We start from the raw sequence: 17,174 nt of genomic DNA on the forward strand, positions 1-17,174 counted from the left end.
TATTACTGTTATTGAGATCCACATCATGTGGGCTTCCTAAATCTGCCATTCATAGTTATTATTATACTTTATTAAGAGTCAACCCAATGCTGTGCATAAGGATAGCAACATCGTGTGGCATAAAGCTTATAATAGGAAAATCATACCCCTGAACAATGTAGATCTCTCATATGTAAAACCCCATTTAATGTAAATACACCATTTTCATAATAATTTAAATTTTTTTAGTAGTATGTGCCAGTGGAAAATCCAAAATGGAAAATTGCCATTTTAAGAAATAAGGCCACGCCCTGTGATCCTATGATTCACAGTGCACACAAACAAACCATACATGTTAGTTCACATGAGCCAATGAACAGACAAAGTTTTGTCTGCTGCTTAAAGGAGTAGTTCACCTTTAGATTACATTTTAGCATTATGTATAGAGCTATATTCTGAGACACTGTGCAATTGGTTTTCATTTATTATTATTTGCGGGTGCTAGGGTCCAAATTTTCTAGCAACCCTGTGCTGATTTGAATAAGAGACTGGATTATAAATAGAAAATGAACTGAATAGAAAGATAAGTTAAAAAAAAAGGCTGTTTTTAGATGGGGTCAGTGAGCCCTATTTGTAAAGAGTCAGAAGAAGAAAGGCAAATAATTAAAAAAAGCTATAAAAAAAAGACAAAATGAAGGCCAATTCAAACGTTTCTTAAAATTAGCCATTCTATTACACGCTATAAATTAACTTAGAGGTGAACCATCACTTCAAGTATTCACTCAGGGGTACAGTTTTGCTTTAATTGTACCTACAGGAATAAATGTTGTTCCTGAGTAGTGGCCCAATACATTCCCCCCATACCTCTCGTTCTTAATTACAGAAGTGTAGATTAAACATGGGGGGGACAATGCAATAAAAGGAAGATTGTTCCTATTCCAGTAACCCACAGTAATCAATCAGCAACTGAAGATCTGCTGGCTGAAAGCAAAACTGGTTGGCCTGGGGCAAACTTTGCACCTGTTATATATATTTGTAATCCCCTTAAATGAACTAATGAGCTAATTTAACAGTGTGACAAATGTTTGTATGTAAATTGCAGTTAGCACACAGAAACCATTAAACTGTTACTGATCACAGAGCAATGGCAAGTTTTCCATAACTCTTCTTTGTCGCATTCGTGTTCTGGCCAGACTCATCGGATCAATACACTTGACACCATCACTCGTACTTATTTTAATGGCCCTTGGTCCTAGAGAAGTGGAGAGGTACGAAAATCACTTGACTCTTTTGTAGGGAAATGTAAATAGCACTCAGAACAAACCATCAGTTATAGTGACATGAGGCGAGCGAAGGGAGCTAACAGTCCCAGTTACAGGTCATGTTTACACAAAGAATTGCACTGCACTTCTTTAATGGTTTCTCCAGTCAAGAGCTAATATTTAGTTATAATTCAGCCACAGGATTATAAAAAAGAAAATACTACTTAAAATGCAAAGAATACAAACCTTGCCTTGAAATTAACCTGTTTTCTAATTGTTCTAATGACTAGCAGCTAGACCTGAACTTTGCATATTATAGAAAAGAAATGCAAATATATATAAACAGTATAACTGCTACATTTCAATAAACTGCTCTTGAGCATCACGTACAGAAGATGGATGGATGTCAGTAAATGAGAATTGTCAATACAAAGATTATTTCTACATTCTGTGATCGTCTTTGTGGGCAAAAGCCTTATGGGTCACTGCAACCAATTTTTTTCATGCAATGCTGTCCAGCTGAGCTCATGACTTCCACACTTTGCAACCACTGAGGGTACGAAGGGCAAAATATGTGCATGGAATAAGCAATATCCCACCAAAAAGATTTTATAGTTCCATTGTGAATTTCCGTGAACTGAAGCCATGCATCACAGTCACAACACAGATATGGGACCTGTTATCCACGATCTGAATTATTAGTCTTTTAGGGATGAGAAAATATATTTTGCTTCATTTTGCAGAGAAAAAACTCCCATAGACTATAATGGATAGAAAGATAATGTTGCACAGTTTGAAACATTGACCAATATGCCCATTAACTTCAACGCGTTTGGCGACTTTTTTTTTGCAGTTTTGCAAATTTTTGGCAACGCAAAAACAGGACAGATATGTCTTTCCATCATGTAAATCTTCATATCTTGAGTCTACTAAAAAAAATTCTCAAATTTCCCGCGAAATTCGCGTAATGACGAAAAATTCACTAAATGCCGCTGGCGACAATGCGCCGGTGTCCAAAAAAACAGACGCCATCGTCAAAAAAAAATACGCAGCCGAATTTTCGTGGCAGTTTTGCAAATTTATTCGCCGGCGACGAATTGTGGGAATTCGCGCCTGCCAAATAAATTCACCCATCACTAATCATTAATTAAACCCAATAAAATTGTTCTGCCTACAATAAGGATTATTTATATCTTAGTTAAGATCAAGTACAAAGTACTGTTTAATTGTTATAGATATTTTGAATTATTTGATTAAAAATAGAGTCTATGGGAGATGGTCTTCATGTAATTTGGAGCTTTCTAGATAACAGGTTTTCTGGAAAATGGATCCCATACCTGTAATACATTACAAAGAGCTGACTCTGCTAGAAGTTTATTTTTTGTTATGCCAGGCTAATGCTAAAAATGATGGCACACAATGCTACTTATATATATCTGCCTTTTTGCAAGCTGTCATCTCTTTCTTATATGGCAGAATTTTAAAGATACACAAACTTTGGCATCAAAAGTGACATGGTGTATTGCATTTTACACACTTTCTAAATATGCCTCTTAAAAATGTATCCTTGTTGCTCAAGAAAAAAGTTGCTCTAGGACCACATTTCCTTTAGTTTCTAAAAAATGGCAATTGCAATTCACCAATTAATTATTGTGGTGGCACGAGATCAATTATTTTATTACAGAGGTAATTACACAGTTAATGCTATATGTCATTTATATATTCAAATCCAGCAGTTCAGATTTATTCAGAATTCAGCCTTATACCTGGTTCTCCCAGATACGGCAACCAGAGCCGTAAAAGCACAAATTGATCCCTTGCTTCGTGTAATTCTCAGAGCAGGAAAACAAAGTGTCTAATTAAAGGAGTTGTGCAATGCGAGCCTAATATGGAGCTCAAAGTCCCACCAGATTCCTCCTCAAGCGACTGTATTATTGCTTCTAAAGTGTTTCTGTAACTGATATACACGTAACGCCAGCAGAAAAGACTAACACATATTAGCCGTCATGAATGAACTAGAGCAGTTTGAAATTTTGGAAATTGTTCTAAAGAACAAGAATTGCTGTGGCAGTTTACACCAAACTTTGCTTTGTTTTTAAAGACATAAAGTTAGATCCATAAATCTTTGGACAAAGACAACTATTTTCTAATTTTGGTTCTGTACATTACCACAATGAATTCTAAATGAAACAACTCAGAGGCAGTTGAACTGCAGACTTTCAGCTTTAATTCAGTGGGTTGAACAAAAAGATTGAATAAAAATGTGAGGAACTAAAGCCTTTTTTAAACACAATCACTTCATTTCAGGGGCTCGAAAGTAATTGGACAATTGACTCAAAGGCAATTTCATGGGCAGGTGTGGGCAATTCCTTTGTTATTTCATTATCAATGAAGCAGATAAAAGCCCTGGAGTTGATTTGGGGGGGGGTGCTTGTATGTGGAGGATTTTGCTGTGAAAATACAACATGCGGTCAAAGGAGCTCTCCATGCAGGTGAAACAAGCCATCCTTAAGCTGCAAAAACAGAAAAACCCATCCGAGAAATTGCTACAATATTAGGAGTGGCAAAATGTACAGTTTGGTACATCCTGAGAAAGAAAGAAAGCTCTGGTGAACTCAGCAACGTAAAAAGACCTGGACGTCCACGGAAGACAACAGTGCTGGATGATCGCAGAATTATTTCCATGGTGAAGAGAAAACCATTGACAACAGCCAAACAAGTGAACAACACTCTCCAGGAGGTAGGTGTATTGATATCCAAGTCTACCATAAGGAGAAGACTGCATGAAGTAAATACAGAGGTTGCACTGCAAGGTGCAAGCCACTCATAAGCCTCAAGAATAGAAAGACTAGATTGGACTTTGCTAAAAAAAAATCTAAAAAAGCCAGCACAGTTCTGGAAAAACATTCTTTGGACGGATGAAACCAAGATCAACCTCTAACAGAATTATGCCAAGAACAAAGTATGGAGAAGGCGTGGAACAGCTCATGATCCAAAGCATACCACATCATCTATAAAACATGGCGGAGGCAGTGTGATGGCTTGGGCGTGCATGGCTGCCAGTGGCACTGGGACACTAGTGTTTATCCATCATGTGACACGGGACAGAAGCAGCCGAATGAATTCTGTGGTGTTCAGAGACACTGTCTGCTCAAATCCAGCTAAATGCAATCAAATTGATTGGGAAGTGCATAATACAGATGGACAATGACCCAAAACATACAGCCAAAGCAACCCAGGGGTTTATTAAAGCAAAGAAGTGGAATATTCTTGAATGGCCAAGTCAGTCACCTGATCTGAACGCAATTGAGCTGCATTTCACTTATTAAAGACTAACGGACAGAAAGGCCCACAAACAAACAAACAGCAACTGAAAGCCACTGCAGTAAAGAGCATTAAAAAGGAGGAAACCCAGAATCTGGTGATGTCCATGAGTTCAAGACTTCAGACTGTCATTGCCAGCAAATAAAGTGATTGTATTAAAAGAGGCTTTAGTTCCTCACATTTTTATGCAATCTTTTTGCTCAACCCACTGAATTAAAACTGAAAGTCTGCAGTTGAACTGCTTCTGAGTTGTTTCATTTAAAATTCTTTGTGGTAATGTACAGAACCAAAATTAGAAAAAAGTTTTCTCTGTCCAAAGATTTATGGACTTAACTGTATCTCTGCTTGTAAGTCAGAGCTGCAGAATATGTGTAAATAGTAAATCATTGCATTCCAAATTTTACTGGGCAGTGATTATTAGTGACAGTTATTATACATACAGCATGATGGGAAGTTTTCTGACAGATAAATGGGTTGCTCAATGGTAAAATGCATAATCATTACACCTCAGTCCTCTAAATATGTTTTAGGAAGAATAAACTATGAGAAAAACACTTGAAGATCAACTCTAGGTGCACATAGTTACATAGTTACATAGTTAAATTGGGTTGAAAAAAGACAAAGTCCATCAAGTTCAACCCCTCCAAGTGAAAACCCAGCATCCATACACACACACCTCCCTACTTTTAATTAAAATTCTATATACCCATACCTATATTAACTATAGAGTTTAGTATCACAATAGCCTTTAATATTATGTCTGTCCAAAAAATCATCCAAGCCATTCTTAAAGGCATTAACTGAATCAGCCATCACAACATCACCCGGCAGTGCATTCCACAACCTCACTGTCCTGACTGTGAAGAACCCTCTACGTTGCTTCAAATGAAAGTTCTTTTCTTCTAGTCTAAAGGGGTGGCCTCTGGTACGGTGATCCACTTTATGGGTAAAAAGGTCCCCTGCTATTTGTCTATAATGTCCTCTAATGTACTTGTAAAGTGTAATCATGTCCCCTCGCAAGCACCTTTTTTCCAGAGAAAACAACCCCAACCTTGACAGTCTACCCTCATAATTTAAGTCTTCCGTCCCTCTAACCAATTTAGTTGCACGTCTCTGCACTCTCTCCAGCTCATTTATATCCCTCTTAAGGACTGGAGTCCAAAACTGAACTGCATACTCCAGATGAGGCCTTACCAGGGACCTATAAAGAGGCATAATTATGTTTTCATCCCTTGAGTTAATGCCCTTTTTTATGCAAGACAGAACTTTATTTGCTTTAGTAGCCACAGAATGACACTGCCCAGAATTAGACAACGTGTTATCTACAAAGACCCCTAGATCCTTTTCATTTAAGGAAACTCCCAACACATTGCCATTTAGTGTATAACTTGCATTTATATTATTTTTGCCAAAGTGCATAACCTTGCATTTATCAACATTGAACCTCATTTTCCAGTTTGCTGCCCAGTTTTCCAGTTTAGACAGATCACTTTGCAAAGTGGCAGCATCCTGCATCCTGCATCTGTAGCTGTGATGCATCTCCTGACTGTCAGGTATTGCTGGGATTCGAGCCGGGGACCTTTGGGTTTCTGGCTCGATACCTTAACCATTTGGCCAGGTGAGCAGCCTGTAGGGTTGCTCGCTATGTGTAACCTGGCCTCTGCAGTCCCAGCCCAGCTGCCGCCTGATTGGCCTCTCCAGCCCCAGCTCAGCTGCAGCCTGTTTGGCATCTACAGCCCCAACCCAGCTGCTGCCTAGCTTAATCAGCCAATCAGGGCTGACTCTTCCCTATTTAAGGGCAGCACTCAGACCACTCCTTGCCAGAGCATTGTATGGTTTCCTAGTACTGCGGCAGCGCCCCTAACTAGGTAGTTCTAACTCTTTTCCCTTGTTATTCCGGCTTGCCTGCCTGTCCTTGTCTTGCTTTACCTTATCTTGTACCTTCCCAGCCTTGACCTTGATCCGACCCTGCCTTGTACCTTGTCTCCCTCTCTTGCTATTCTGCTCCAGTCTCCCTCTCTTGCTATCTTGCTCCAGTCCTCTCTTGCTATCTTGCTCCAGTCCTCTCTTGCTATCTTGCTCCAGTCCTCTTTTGCTATCTTGCTCCTGTCTCCCTATCTTGCTCCAGTCTCCCTCTCTTGCTATCTTGCTCCAGTCCTCTCTTGCTCCAGTCCTCCTCTTGCTATCCTGCTCCAGTCCTCCTCTTGCTATCCTGCTCCAGTCCTCCTCTTGCTATCCTGCTCCAGTCCTCTCTTGCTCCAGTCCTCCTCTTGCTATCCTGCTCCAGTCCTCCTCTTGCTATCCTGCTCCAGTCCTCTCTTGCTTCAGTCCTCTCTTGCTATCCACTCTAATCTCCTTCTGCTCCTGTCTTGCTATCCGCTCCAGTCTCCCTCTGCACTCTATCCCCAGTTTGATCTGATCTACGCCCGCACCGTCCTGCCCCGTCCAGTCTGTTCTTGTTGAGTCGTCGCCCTCTTCTTCCTTCCTAGTCCAGTCCTGATCTTCGCCCTCTCCGTCCTGTTCTGCACCTGATCCAGACTGACTCTTCGCCCTCATCAACCTGTTCCTGCATTCCCTTCAAGTGTTCCCTAGGCACATACAGCTCCTGCCTCAAGGACTCGCCCTTTCCCTTCAGTCTCCACAGCGCCCCCTACCTAATCCTTGACACTGACCAGGGGTTTTTAAGGTCTACTACACTTTTAATTTTTTAAGGTCATTGAACGTCTAGGGAAACCCAATTTCTCTTCATCCATAAGAAACAGAAAAGGAAGCGTTTGATCCCCAAATCACAAAAAATCCTTTTTGTCTTTGGAAGTGACAGCGTTGCATCCAAATTACTCCACTAAAACATTTCATATTTATACACTGAAATACCTATATCCTACTGTACTGTACTGTTTAAAGACACCTCTATCCTGCAAAACTCCTGAACCTTATTTATTTAATTTCATTTTTATTTGTTTAAATGGGCAGGGTAATGGGTGACGACTACAAAAAGATTAGACCCAGAGGAAAACAGATGTTTACTGCCCTACATCACTATATAAAAATGTATGTTTTTATTTTTCTCATCACTTCTGATGTAAAACACACTTATTTTATATAGACGGATTGTTGATAGTTAACGGGAAACCATATTTTCTCGTCTTCTGTGTTCTATCTGCCTGCTGGGCTTCCAGATTGTATGAGATGTAACCATTGTTTCAAGCTTGTATAAAGCTAAGTGATCTACACTGTGTCATTGTTAAGATGCCTACAAGAGCCCCTGCAGACTCAATGGGAGCCCCTGGAGACTCAGTAGGGGCCCACTCTTTCAAAAGTCATTTGCCAACTCTCATTGCATCTCCTGTTCCCTAAACAGCTGGGTGCTCATAACATCTCCCTGTGCTAGATATATCAGATAGCGTGTGCTTCTGAAGCTACAACCCACTCAGCAATATAAAAACTCAGTTCATTTTAAACCTGTTCCCCTCATCACAAAATAACACCAGTCTGCCTTAAAGGAAATGTAAATCATTGAAACAATTAATTGTAATTAAATAATTATTAATTAATTTGAAACAATATACTTGCTGCTGACTGAAATGAATTTCATTTAGAGGAAAAAAGGAAATTTATATGATGTTGCTCTGCTTTGAAATGACCAGAGTAGGGTCATATGACCCATATCTCTGCTCACTAACTTCTCTTGTTGAGCAGAGCAACCTTACAAGGCTCATACTAACAGCAGCTAGAACCAGAGCAAGCTTTGCACCAAATATAACACTCCCTTATTTGTGTTTGATGTAGTGATGGGCAAATTTATTCGGCAAGTGCAAATTCGCGGCAAATTTCTACGTTTGTCGCCGGCGAATAAATTAGCGAAATTTCCGCAAAATTTACTGCCCATTGACTTTAATGCAATTGGATAAAATAGGTGCCCGTCACATTGTCGCTGGTGTCGATTTGACAACAGCGTCAAAACTCGAGTTTCGTGAATTTTTTCGCCATTTCGCAAATTTATGGGGCAATTTACACATTTTTCGGTGAAGCGAAATGGGACAAATTCGCCCATCACTAGTTAGATGATGCCACTGTGTCCTTAGCAAACTGCAAGGGGGTGCAGGCCTGGGTGCAATTACAGTACCAGTAGTTACACCACTGAGTAGGTTAATAACCCTGGTCCACTGAGGGGGTGGGTGCTGCCAAAAAGTGACCCCATGATTTTTGGTGGCAGCCCTGGTGACAGTTCAAAATAGGTTCTGCCCAGGAGTTGCCTTTAGGACATTAACCCATGTATAAAATATGAAACAAAATAAGTAAGCAAAAAAAAAAACTACTGATTGTGTCTAGATCTACTCACTTTAAGGCAAATTCACTAAGCGCCGAAGCGCCGAAAGCTAGCGTTACTTCGCTAGCGTTTGGCATTTTCGTTACTGCGCAAATTCACTAACGAAAGCTGGCGTAGTTTCGCTAGTGTTACTTCGCACCCTTACGCCTAGCGAAGTTTCGCTAGCAACGTAACTACGCAAATTCACTAACGCGCGCAGTGTACTGAACGCTACCTTTTACGCTAGACTTCCTTCGCCACCTCAAACCTGGCGAAGCACAATAGAGTAGATAGGGATTGCTTCAAAAAAAGTCAAAAATTTTTCTTAGTCCCAAAAAACACTGGCGTGTTTTCTACATTATAGGTGATAGGCTGAAAAAGATTGAAAATTTTTTTGGGGCTCCCCTCATTCCCCCCCTACATTTCCTGACTCATGGCAACTTACCTAGACAGTGGGCACATGTGTAGGGCAAAATACAATTTTTATTTGATGATTTGAAGGTTTTCTAGGCATTTGTAGTGCTGATACGTATTCCTCCATTGAAATTTGAATTTGGCGCCGTATGCAAATTAGCCTTCGCTAGCGTAACTTCGCTTTACTTAGCAAAGCAACGCTAGCGCAATTTCGCAACCTTATGCTACCCCTGAGCGCAACTTTGGATTTTAGTGAATTTGCGAAGCGCTGGCGAAACTACGCCTGGCGAAGTGTGGCGAAGTGCGGCGAAGTTACGCCTGGCACAACTAGGAATCTTAGTGAATTTGCCCCCAAATAGATAAGAGAAAAGAAAAATTAACAATGTGATCTCACTCTAATGCCAAAGAAATGGTTCTTAAATTATAGACCTGTTCTGGGCTTGAAGGATGATGCTAAATACTCTGGCCAACTGCATAAATCAGCAAGATAAATACTTGTAAATATTTAAAATAGTGAAAGTAGAAACCTCCAAACAAAAGTGGACAATACAAAAGACATGCCAGTAGTCACTATAATCATAGGACTTGATGCTGATTAGGTATTCTCCTGATTTCTAGTCCTTTTATAATGACGGCTGCTCATCTTCACCCAGCAATTCCATGACTCCCCACCTGTGACGTCTTAGCTCCTGCTGAATTAGTAAAACGTGTCATCATAGCAGTAGTTCTCTTGAATAAAACATGAGCCTCTTTGTTATTGGAAAATAATGTCGCTAGCAGCATCAAACATTTAGGAGAACATACAGTGGACTCGTCTTCTTTAGCTTTGTCTCATTATGATGAGTAATGAAACACCAATCCAAAGCCAGCAATATGCTCTATACTGTTTGTATGAACAATACGTATATTACACAAATTGTTTGTTTAGTGTAATAATAGTAAAACAAATGAATTACAATCCTCCAGCTCCAACTTAAAAACTACAAGTTGATTTAGTTATTATCAGTGATCCACACAGTGTCAACCTCTTAGGGCAGAGACACACGTTGCAATTTGGGGAGATTAGTCGCCCAGCGACAAATCTCCTCTTCTTCAGGGTCGACTAATCTCCCCGAACTGCCTCCCCTGCCTTCCTGCCGGCTAGAATGAAAATCACCAACGGGGTGGCACTTGGAGCCAAGAAAACAAAGTGCTCTGAGTGCCATGCCGCCGGCGATTTTCATTCTAGGCATTCTAGATGGGAAGGCAGGGGAGGCAGTTCAGGGAGATATGCTGCCCCAAAGAAGAGGAAATTTGTCACTGGGCGACTTATCTCCCCGAATTGCAGCATGTGCCTCTGCCTTTAAGAGCTATAAAAGGATTATACATTGCCATCACTACCTCCCCAGGGATTTTACAGTCTCAAAGGTCCCCATTTTATTCACACTTGGTCAACACAGCTTAACTAAAAAAGCTACTCGGAAGAGTAGTGAAACCTCTTCAATGATTATTCAGCAAGTCAGTTGTTTTAGAATTACTTATATTAGATATACCCTGACCTGGATGAATGAAAATCTTCAGACATATATTTATATATTTACTAATAATACAGTATATCAAGCCATAGAACAGCTACAATTGAGCAAAAAACAGATTACTGAATAGTTTACTGAATAAAACAGTATATCTTTGATAGAAAAAGTTGGTCTCACTGCCTTTGCTGTTCCTACTGCAACTAATGTTATGTAAACTGGGACCATAATCGAATTTGCAATGCAAGACATTAACCAGTGGGCCACGGAACATAGATTAGTGCTGCACAGTGAGCCAATCCCATAACATTTTTGATATTACCAGTGAAAGAAAATGTTTTACGGCTGTAAGAAATATATTAGAAAATGACCTGATACTTTTTTGTAGGACCATTCTACACGCACATCAGTACAACCTTTATGTCTTGATAGACAGAAATATAATTAGATCACAAGTCATCATAGCTGTTATTTCTAGAAAATAGGCGAGTAAGCTCTTGATCAACAGAATCTTGCTCCATGTAGATTAGCGCACACCGTATATCCCCTTAAACCAAAACAACTATTCACAGGGTCAAACACAGAAGGAAGATGGAATATTTTTAAATTATGCTTAATTGTAGCATTCATGTTCCTGGCTATTTGGTAATCGAAAGGTCATGAAAAACACATCACTGTATCGACCTGATTTTCCATTGGAATCTATTGTGTCTCATGCTGTGACAATGTTATAACTCCTTTTATAGATCGACCAACTGAATTTAGAGCAAGTTTATAGGAGAATTCAACCCTAACGTTAAAAAAACCCTACTCCCTACCCTCCCTCCTACCCCTAGCCAAAGCATTACCCCAAGGGGGGAGGAGGGAGTGGGTCTATGTAGGGTAGGGGGTTAGAGCTTTTTAACTTTAGGGTTGAATTCTCCTTTCAAGCTTTTGGCCAATAAGAGTATGAACATATTTAACATGTTGAACAGTTTCTTCAGGGCCATATTTAGCTATCTTGCCCACCAAGGCTCCACATTTCTGCTGCCTTTCTGCCTTCCCCAAAACTTCAATTCCAACTGGAGCTGCAACACGAGAACATCTCCTACAAACAACACATTGCATAACATTTCAAAGAAGCTTAATGTACATCAGAAGGCACTGAGTTATTGAATGCTAAAAAGATGCCCCCCAAAGCCCTTGCTAGTGGTGCAAAAATGTTTACCTACAAGGATAATCCCACCAACTATGAGTTCAGACCTGCGACCCTTCTTGAATTATGATGGTCACCTACAGAAGTTGTAATAAGGGTTATCACTGCAATTATCAGAGTGTCCTCCCCCGCAGGAGATTTCCCAGTACCCTGGTGAACCAATCCAATACTAATAGGTCTCATACTGATTTCAGGGGGCACCACTGCTTAATCAACCATGGGGCTTTTTATGCCTATATCATCTCCATTTCTGATTTAAGTTTTAGAGAAGGGGTGGATGATATTGAAGAAAGGACAGATGAGTGTGAAGAAAGGTTGAGATATAATTTGATAATTGGGGTTGTGACCCAAAGCTTTCTGGTGGCCCCTTGAACTACTGTAGAACATTTGAGTTCCTTTATCTTAAAGCACCTTTAGGGCAGAGACATACGCTCAGATTCGGGGAGATTTAGTCGCCCGGCAATAAATCGCCTCTTCTTCGAGGCGACTAATGTCCCCGAACTGTCTCCTGCCGGCTAGATTATAAATCATCGGTGTGATTACTTGGAGCGCTTTGTTTTTCAAAATCGCCCGAAGTTTTCTCATGAGGCAACATCGGAAAACGAAGTGCTCCGATTGCCATCCCACCCGTGATTTAGATTCTACCCGGCAGAAGGCAGTTCGAGGAAATTAGTCGCCCCGAAGAAGAGGAGATTTGTCGCTGGCCGACTAAATCTCCCCGAATCTGAGCGTGTGTCCCTGCCCTTATCTTAATGTAAGGATGTTTGGGGTTGTATTTCAGCAACGATTGATGGGTGATTGTCTTGATCCTTTGGCCACTAAAAACAGCCCTGCCCGCTGTGCCCAGCTTTGCTCCTGTGACTATGACTCACTGGCACAGATTCAAAATCTTGAAAAATGATAATCGGATCAAAAGCAGATGATAAATACAACATCATTAACGGCATTTTGTTTCTCCGTTCCGCAAGACTGTTAGTTCATATTGAGCTGTCTGCACCATCAGTTTCTGACATTGCATATAAATACATGAGAAGAATCAAAGACATTTTGTTGCAGGGCTGCCCAGATAAATCAAAATAACAGATGTTTAAAGAAAATGTGATTGATTTAACAACACTATGGAATGGATTTTGGTGTACTGAGAAGAAAACAAAAACAGACATTTGTGTCCATTTAGCCCTGGGTATTGTTCATTTTCTTGCAGTGTAATTCTCTCATTCCCCACATATTTAGTATTTCCCTAAATAATAATAATATACTGCACACCATCATTTCATATACATTTAAACAGCTGCATTCAATGTGAATATTAGTAGCAGAAATATATTCATTGTGTTTATGTACAACAACATTTTGCAGAATATGCAAATTTAGTCAACCCTGGACTTTTCATTAGTGTTAAATGTATTTCATTGTCTCTTATGCAAGATAAATTCTCTTTACACATTTCAGTCCCTCTTTCACTGTCCAGCTTAAAATGTCATTCAAATGGCATTCAAATATACTACGTAACTGGAACTGGCACTTTAATGGATGCATAGAAAATGGTAACAGTCCTACTAAGAAGGTTTGAAAGCTGGCAATGTTTGCAGTGGTCTTGTTACCCATAGCGACCAATCAGATTTGGCATTTCAGCACCACTGAATAAACAAACTGCTTATTGACTGCGAGGTGGTTTCTGCATAATAACATAGTATACTTTGCTATTCTATGTTAATTAATCAATTATTCCATTAAAAGGGAAGTTCACCTTTAAGTGAAAGGGCAAGGAAAGTCTAATTCACAGGGGGAAGCCAATATGCAGTCATGTTTTTTTCTAGTTTCCTTAGTTTGCTGGGCTGGAGCAGATATTTTTGAAAAGGAGCAAATTAGGGATCTAAGCACAGAGCCAATATCTTACCTTTATTTCCTATGGATCCCTTGCACTTGTGCAGTATAGCCATATTTCCAATTTCACTATGCTCAAGTTAACCTACTGGAGATGCAAAGGTATCCTTGGGAAGTACAGGTATACTTAGGCAGTGCCCAGGCTTTTTTCTTTTTAAGAGGAGACACCATGGCCTTGCAGAAAAAGTTTTAAAGTGATTTAATACATAACATATTGGGATCCCTTAGTGAACTAGACTTTCTAAGCCCTGTAACGTTGTGTATGTCATAGAATGTCTAGTTCATGGCAACTGTGCCTTCTCCTTCTGCCTATTTCCAGCTTAGGTGCGGATTTAATTCAGTGAGAAAAAGGTTAATCACATGAAAACTCGTGGACAAGATTCAATTTGAGATGCACTTCAATTCAGAAAAAACTGTTTATCACATGAACACTCCTCAAATTGAATCTCGTTCATGAGTTTTTCATGTGATAAATTGTGAAATAACTGTTTCCCACTGAATTGAATCTTGTCCCTAGTTTTTAACCCCCTTGTTGGAGGTCACAGATTCCTGCTGAAAAAGCTATTACTCCACGAAGCTACAATTTTATTGTTATTGTTAGTTTTTCATTAATTAGATTTTCATACAGGCTCTTTCCTATAACCAGAATTTCACAGAGCCAAAACCCTTCTCTTCCTCTAGGCCCCCGTCCCAAACCCCCTCTGCCCACCCTCTGTATTTTATATTTTCCGGGGCTGGAGGGAGGTAAGGGTGCAGCACCCAGGGCAGGGAGCAGGTCTTGGTCGGTAGGGCCAACAAGGCTGGGGCCCACTAGGTTTTTTCCTGCTGTCCCGCTAGCCCAGTCTGACCGTGCCTATTCCTCTTCCATTCTGTAAATGAAACCACTGCCATGGTAAATTGCACCCTAGCAATTAGATAGTTGCTGAAATGCCAAATTTGTTAAACACAAAGCTGAACCATTCCAAACCCACAAAAAAAAAACACATTTTCTCTGAATATCCCTGTCTATATGACACCACTAAAAGTTAATTCAAATGGGAACTATCTTTGTGTGACCATTAATTAGCCTGAAAAATTCTAATTAAAATGCCCATTGGCTGATTAGTTCTGATCATTTTGGGATATTTAGTGATCTATAAGAAGCAAATTTTGTGAGGATTTCTATGTTGACGAATTTAACTAGTAAGGCCAGTTATTATTTGATAGAATGATGCCAGCTTCCAGGCCAGGGCAATATGTTGTAGACATTTTTGTCTAGTGTGACTGGTTTAAGCAAATATTAGGAAACCTCAGCTCTATTCATCCTCTTAACCCCATTTTTGCCATTCACATTCAAAATGCTATTTCACAGCAGACCTCCCTGGCAAAGAAACGGGTTAATCAGGATCCAATACTGCAGGTTGCCATGGTGATGTTAGCATTAATGTGTTGAGATTGCGGCTTTCATTTAGTGTCTTAATGCACACAACACTTTGTGCTTTATTAAGAAATTATCACGGCGGAGACCCTGTCCCAGTTTCAATTGTTTGTGCCGTGTACCTGCTGATGGTTTAGTGTAGGTAAGGATTTGGAAACCACCATTACCCAACAGGGATGGGATTCCTCTTGGTGGTCTGCGCATGTGGGGAGGGGAAGCCCCTTAACCCTTTCAGCACCCAGTTACTCACAGAGATCGCAGCTTGACCCACATCTTCTTGCTTGGGGCTGATTTCAGTTCAAAGGGAGACGTGCATCCTTCTAGCAGATCTTTGTCTACACTGGGAGACTCCATTATTCCTGCATAAAAGCACAATTCATATCAGTGACAAACAAGCAGGAGAATAACAAAAGCCTGAGAAGCAGTGGAGGAAGCATCAATAGGAGCCAAAGGGAAAGCTACGCTGCTCACCCATCTGACACCTATAACTTGCCTTTATCAGAAATGGTTCCATGAAGGCCCCTAGACCACCAAAGAAGTTAATTAGTACTTACTGGAAAGGATCTGAGCATTCAAAGAGCAACAACGTATCAGAAAGGTACATGAAAAAAGAATATGGTGCATGCCTCCCTAACAGCCAAGAGTGGAAGTGTAAACAACAGCATGCAGTGGGTTACCCTGATGAGGACCCTGACACCGACCATCCGCACCAGAGCACAAGCCGTGTGTCAGTGTCAGCAGTGCAGGATAACGTGTCAGTAGGGATGGGGTTCATGCAAATGATCATTCATCTCATATTTTCCGTTACCGTCTCTCTGTGTCCTTCAGGGAAATCAATCTGTTCTCCATGCGCTGTGATGGATAAATGTGGGCAGTTTAGAGGAGGTTGGATACAAAAAGCAGCAGCATAAAACAGGCTGCCTGCCCCTTCTGCAAACATATGGATATATGTGAGTGTGTGTGTGTAAAAGGGAGAACGCTTTACCTCTAATCCCCAGGAGAACCTTCGCCAGACACTCCAACAGGTTATAGGAGTCTGCAAATAATATTCCCACCTCCCCTCAAGTCATTTCTGCTGCAGTCTCTGCATATGACCTGTAATTACAGTCCTGGGCTTTAGGAGATCACACATGTGACTGCCATGGAAATAAGGCAAATTCCCAGCCTGCAGATGCCATGCACGATAGCCAAGTCCTGCACTGCACCAATGAAAGAAAAGTCCATAGTGCCATTAACCCATTGTAATCCCTTAACTACAGGGGCAGAAGATGAAGCCCAGAGGCCACAGTGCAAAATGCAACTGACGTTTGTATTTGCATGTTACAGTATACACATCAGATTTGGACTGGAAGTTGTGGTTCAGCAGCAGCTATAGAGATGCAAATTTGAGCAAACCTCATAATTAAAGTGGCTCCAACCTTTTTGCATTGCCAGGGCCTCTCAATCCTGTAACTGCATCCATTTTTCACTGCAACTTTTATTGTGGTTGACATTTCACTTTGATAGATTTGCCACTTGCTATATAACTTTTTGCCAAAAAGCCACAAAAGAACAGCACCACTGCCTGTGGTTTGAGCTGCAGACAAAGCAGCTGAGTAAAAACCTTTTCAATGAATCATCTCCCAGAAATAGCAGGTCCTTTATTGAAATTAACGAGAAGTTCTTTAAAAGATATCCTTTCATTATAACATGGGTTTAATACTAGGGTGTCACCTCTTCTAGGGAGAAAATACCGGCTGGAAAAGAACTAGCAAGCTAAGAAGCATTTATTTTGGACATATTATATGGTCAAATGTACCCAGAATACCTTCTAAAATTGCATATCCTTAGTTTTAACAGAACTTGCTTCCAAAAAGAATTTGGAACTCAGCGCTAT

The 17,174-nt window shown here is 40.5% G+C and overlaps 1 protein-coding gene across 1 annotated transcript in view; it reads right to left on the reverse strand.

The window, feature by feature from the left end:
- pde1b.S (phosphodiesterase 1B S homeolog) overlaps window positions 1-16,311 on the reverse strand; it is a gene marked incomplete at its 3' end in the record, with an annotated part of 170,588 nt that extends 154,277 nt beyond the window's left edge. The window contains 2 exon segments of the mRNA NM_001094998.1: window positions 15,549-15,657; window positions 16,107-16,311. Coding sequence (NP_001088467.1) covers window positions 15,549-15,652 — 104 coding nt within the window. The 5' untranslated portion in view covers window positions 15,653-15,657; window positions 16,107-16,311.
- Window positions 16,312-17,174: the final 863 nt, after the last annotated feature.

This window comes from Xenopus laevis, chromosome 2S (genome assembly GCF_017654675.1).
Source record: "Xenopus laevis strain J_2021 chromosome 2S, Xenopus_laevis_v10.1, whole genome shotgun sequence".
Classification (NCBI taxonomy): Eukaryota; Metazoa; Chordata; class Amphibia; order Anura; family Pipidae; genus Xenopus; species Xenopus laevis.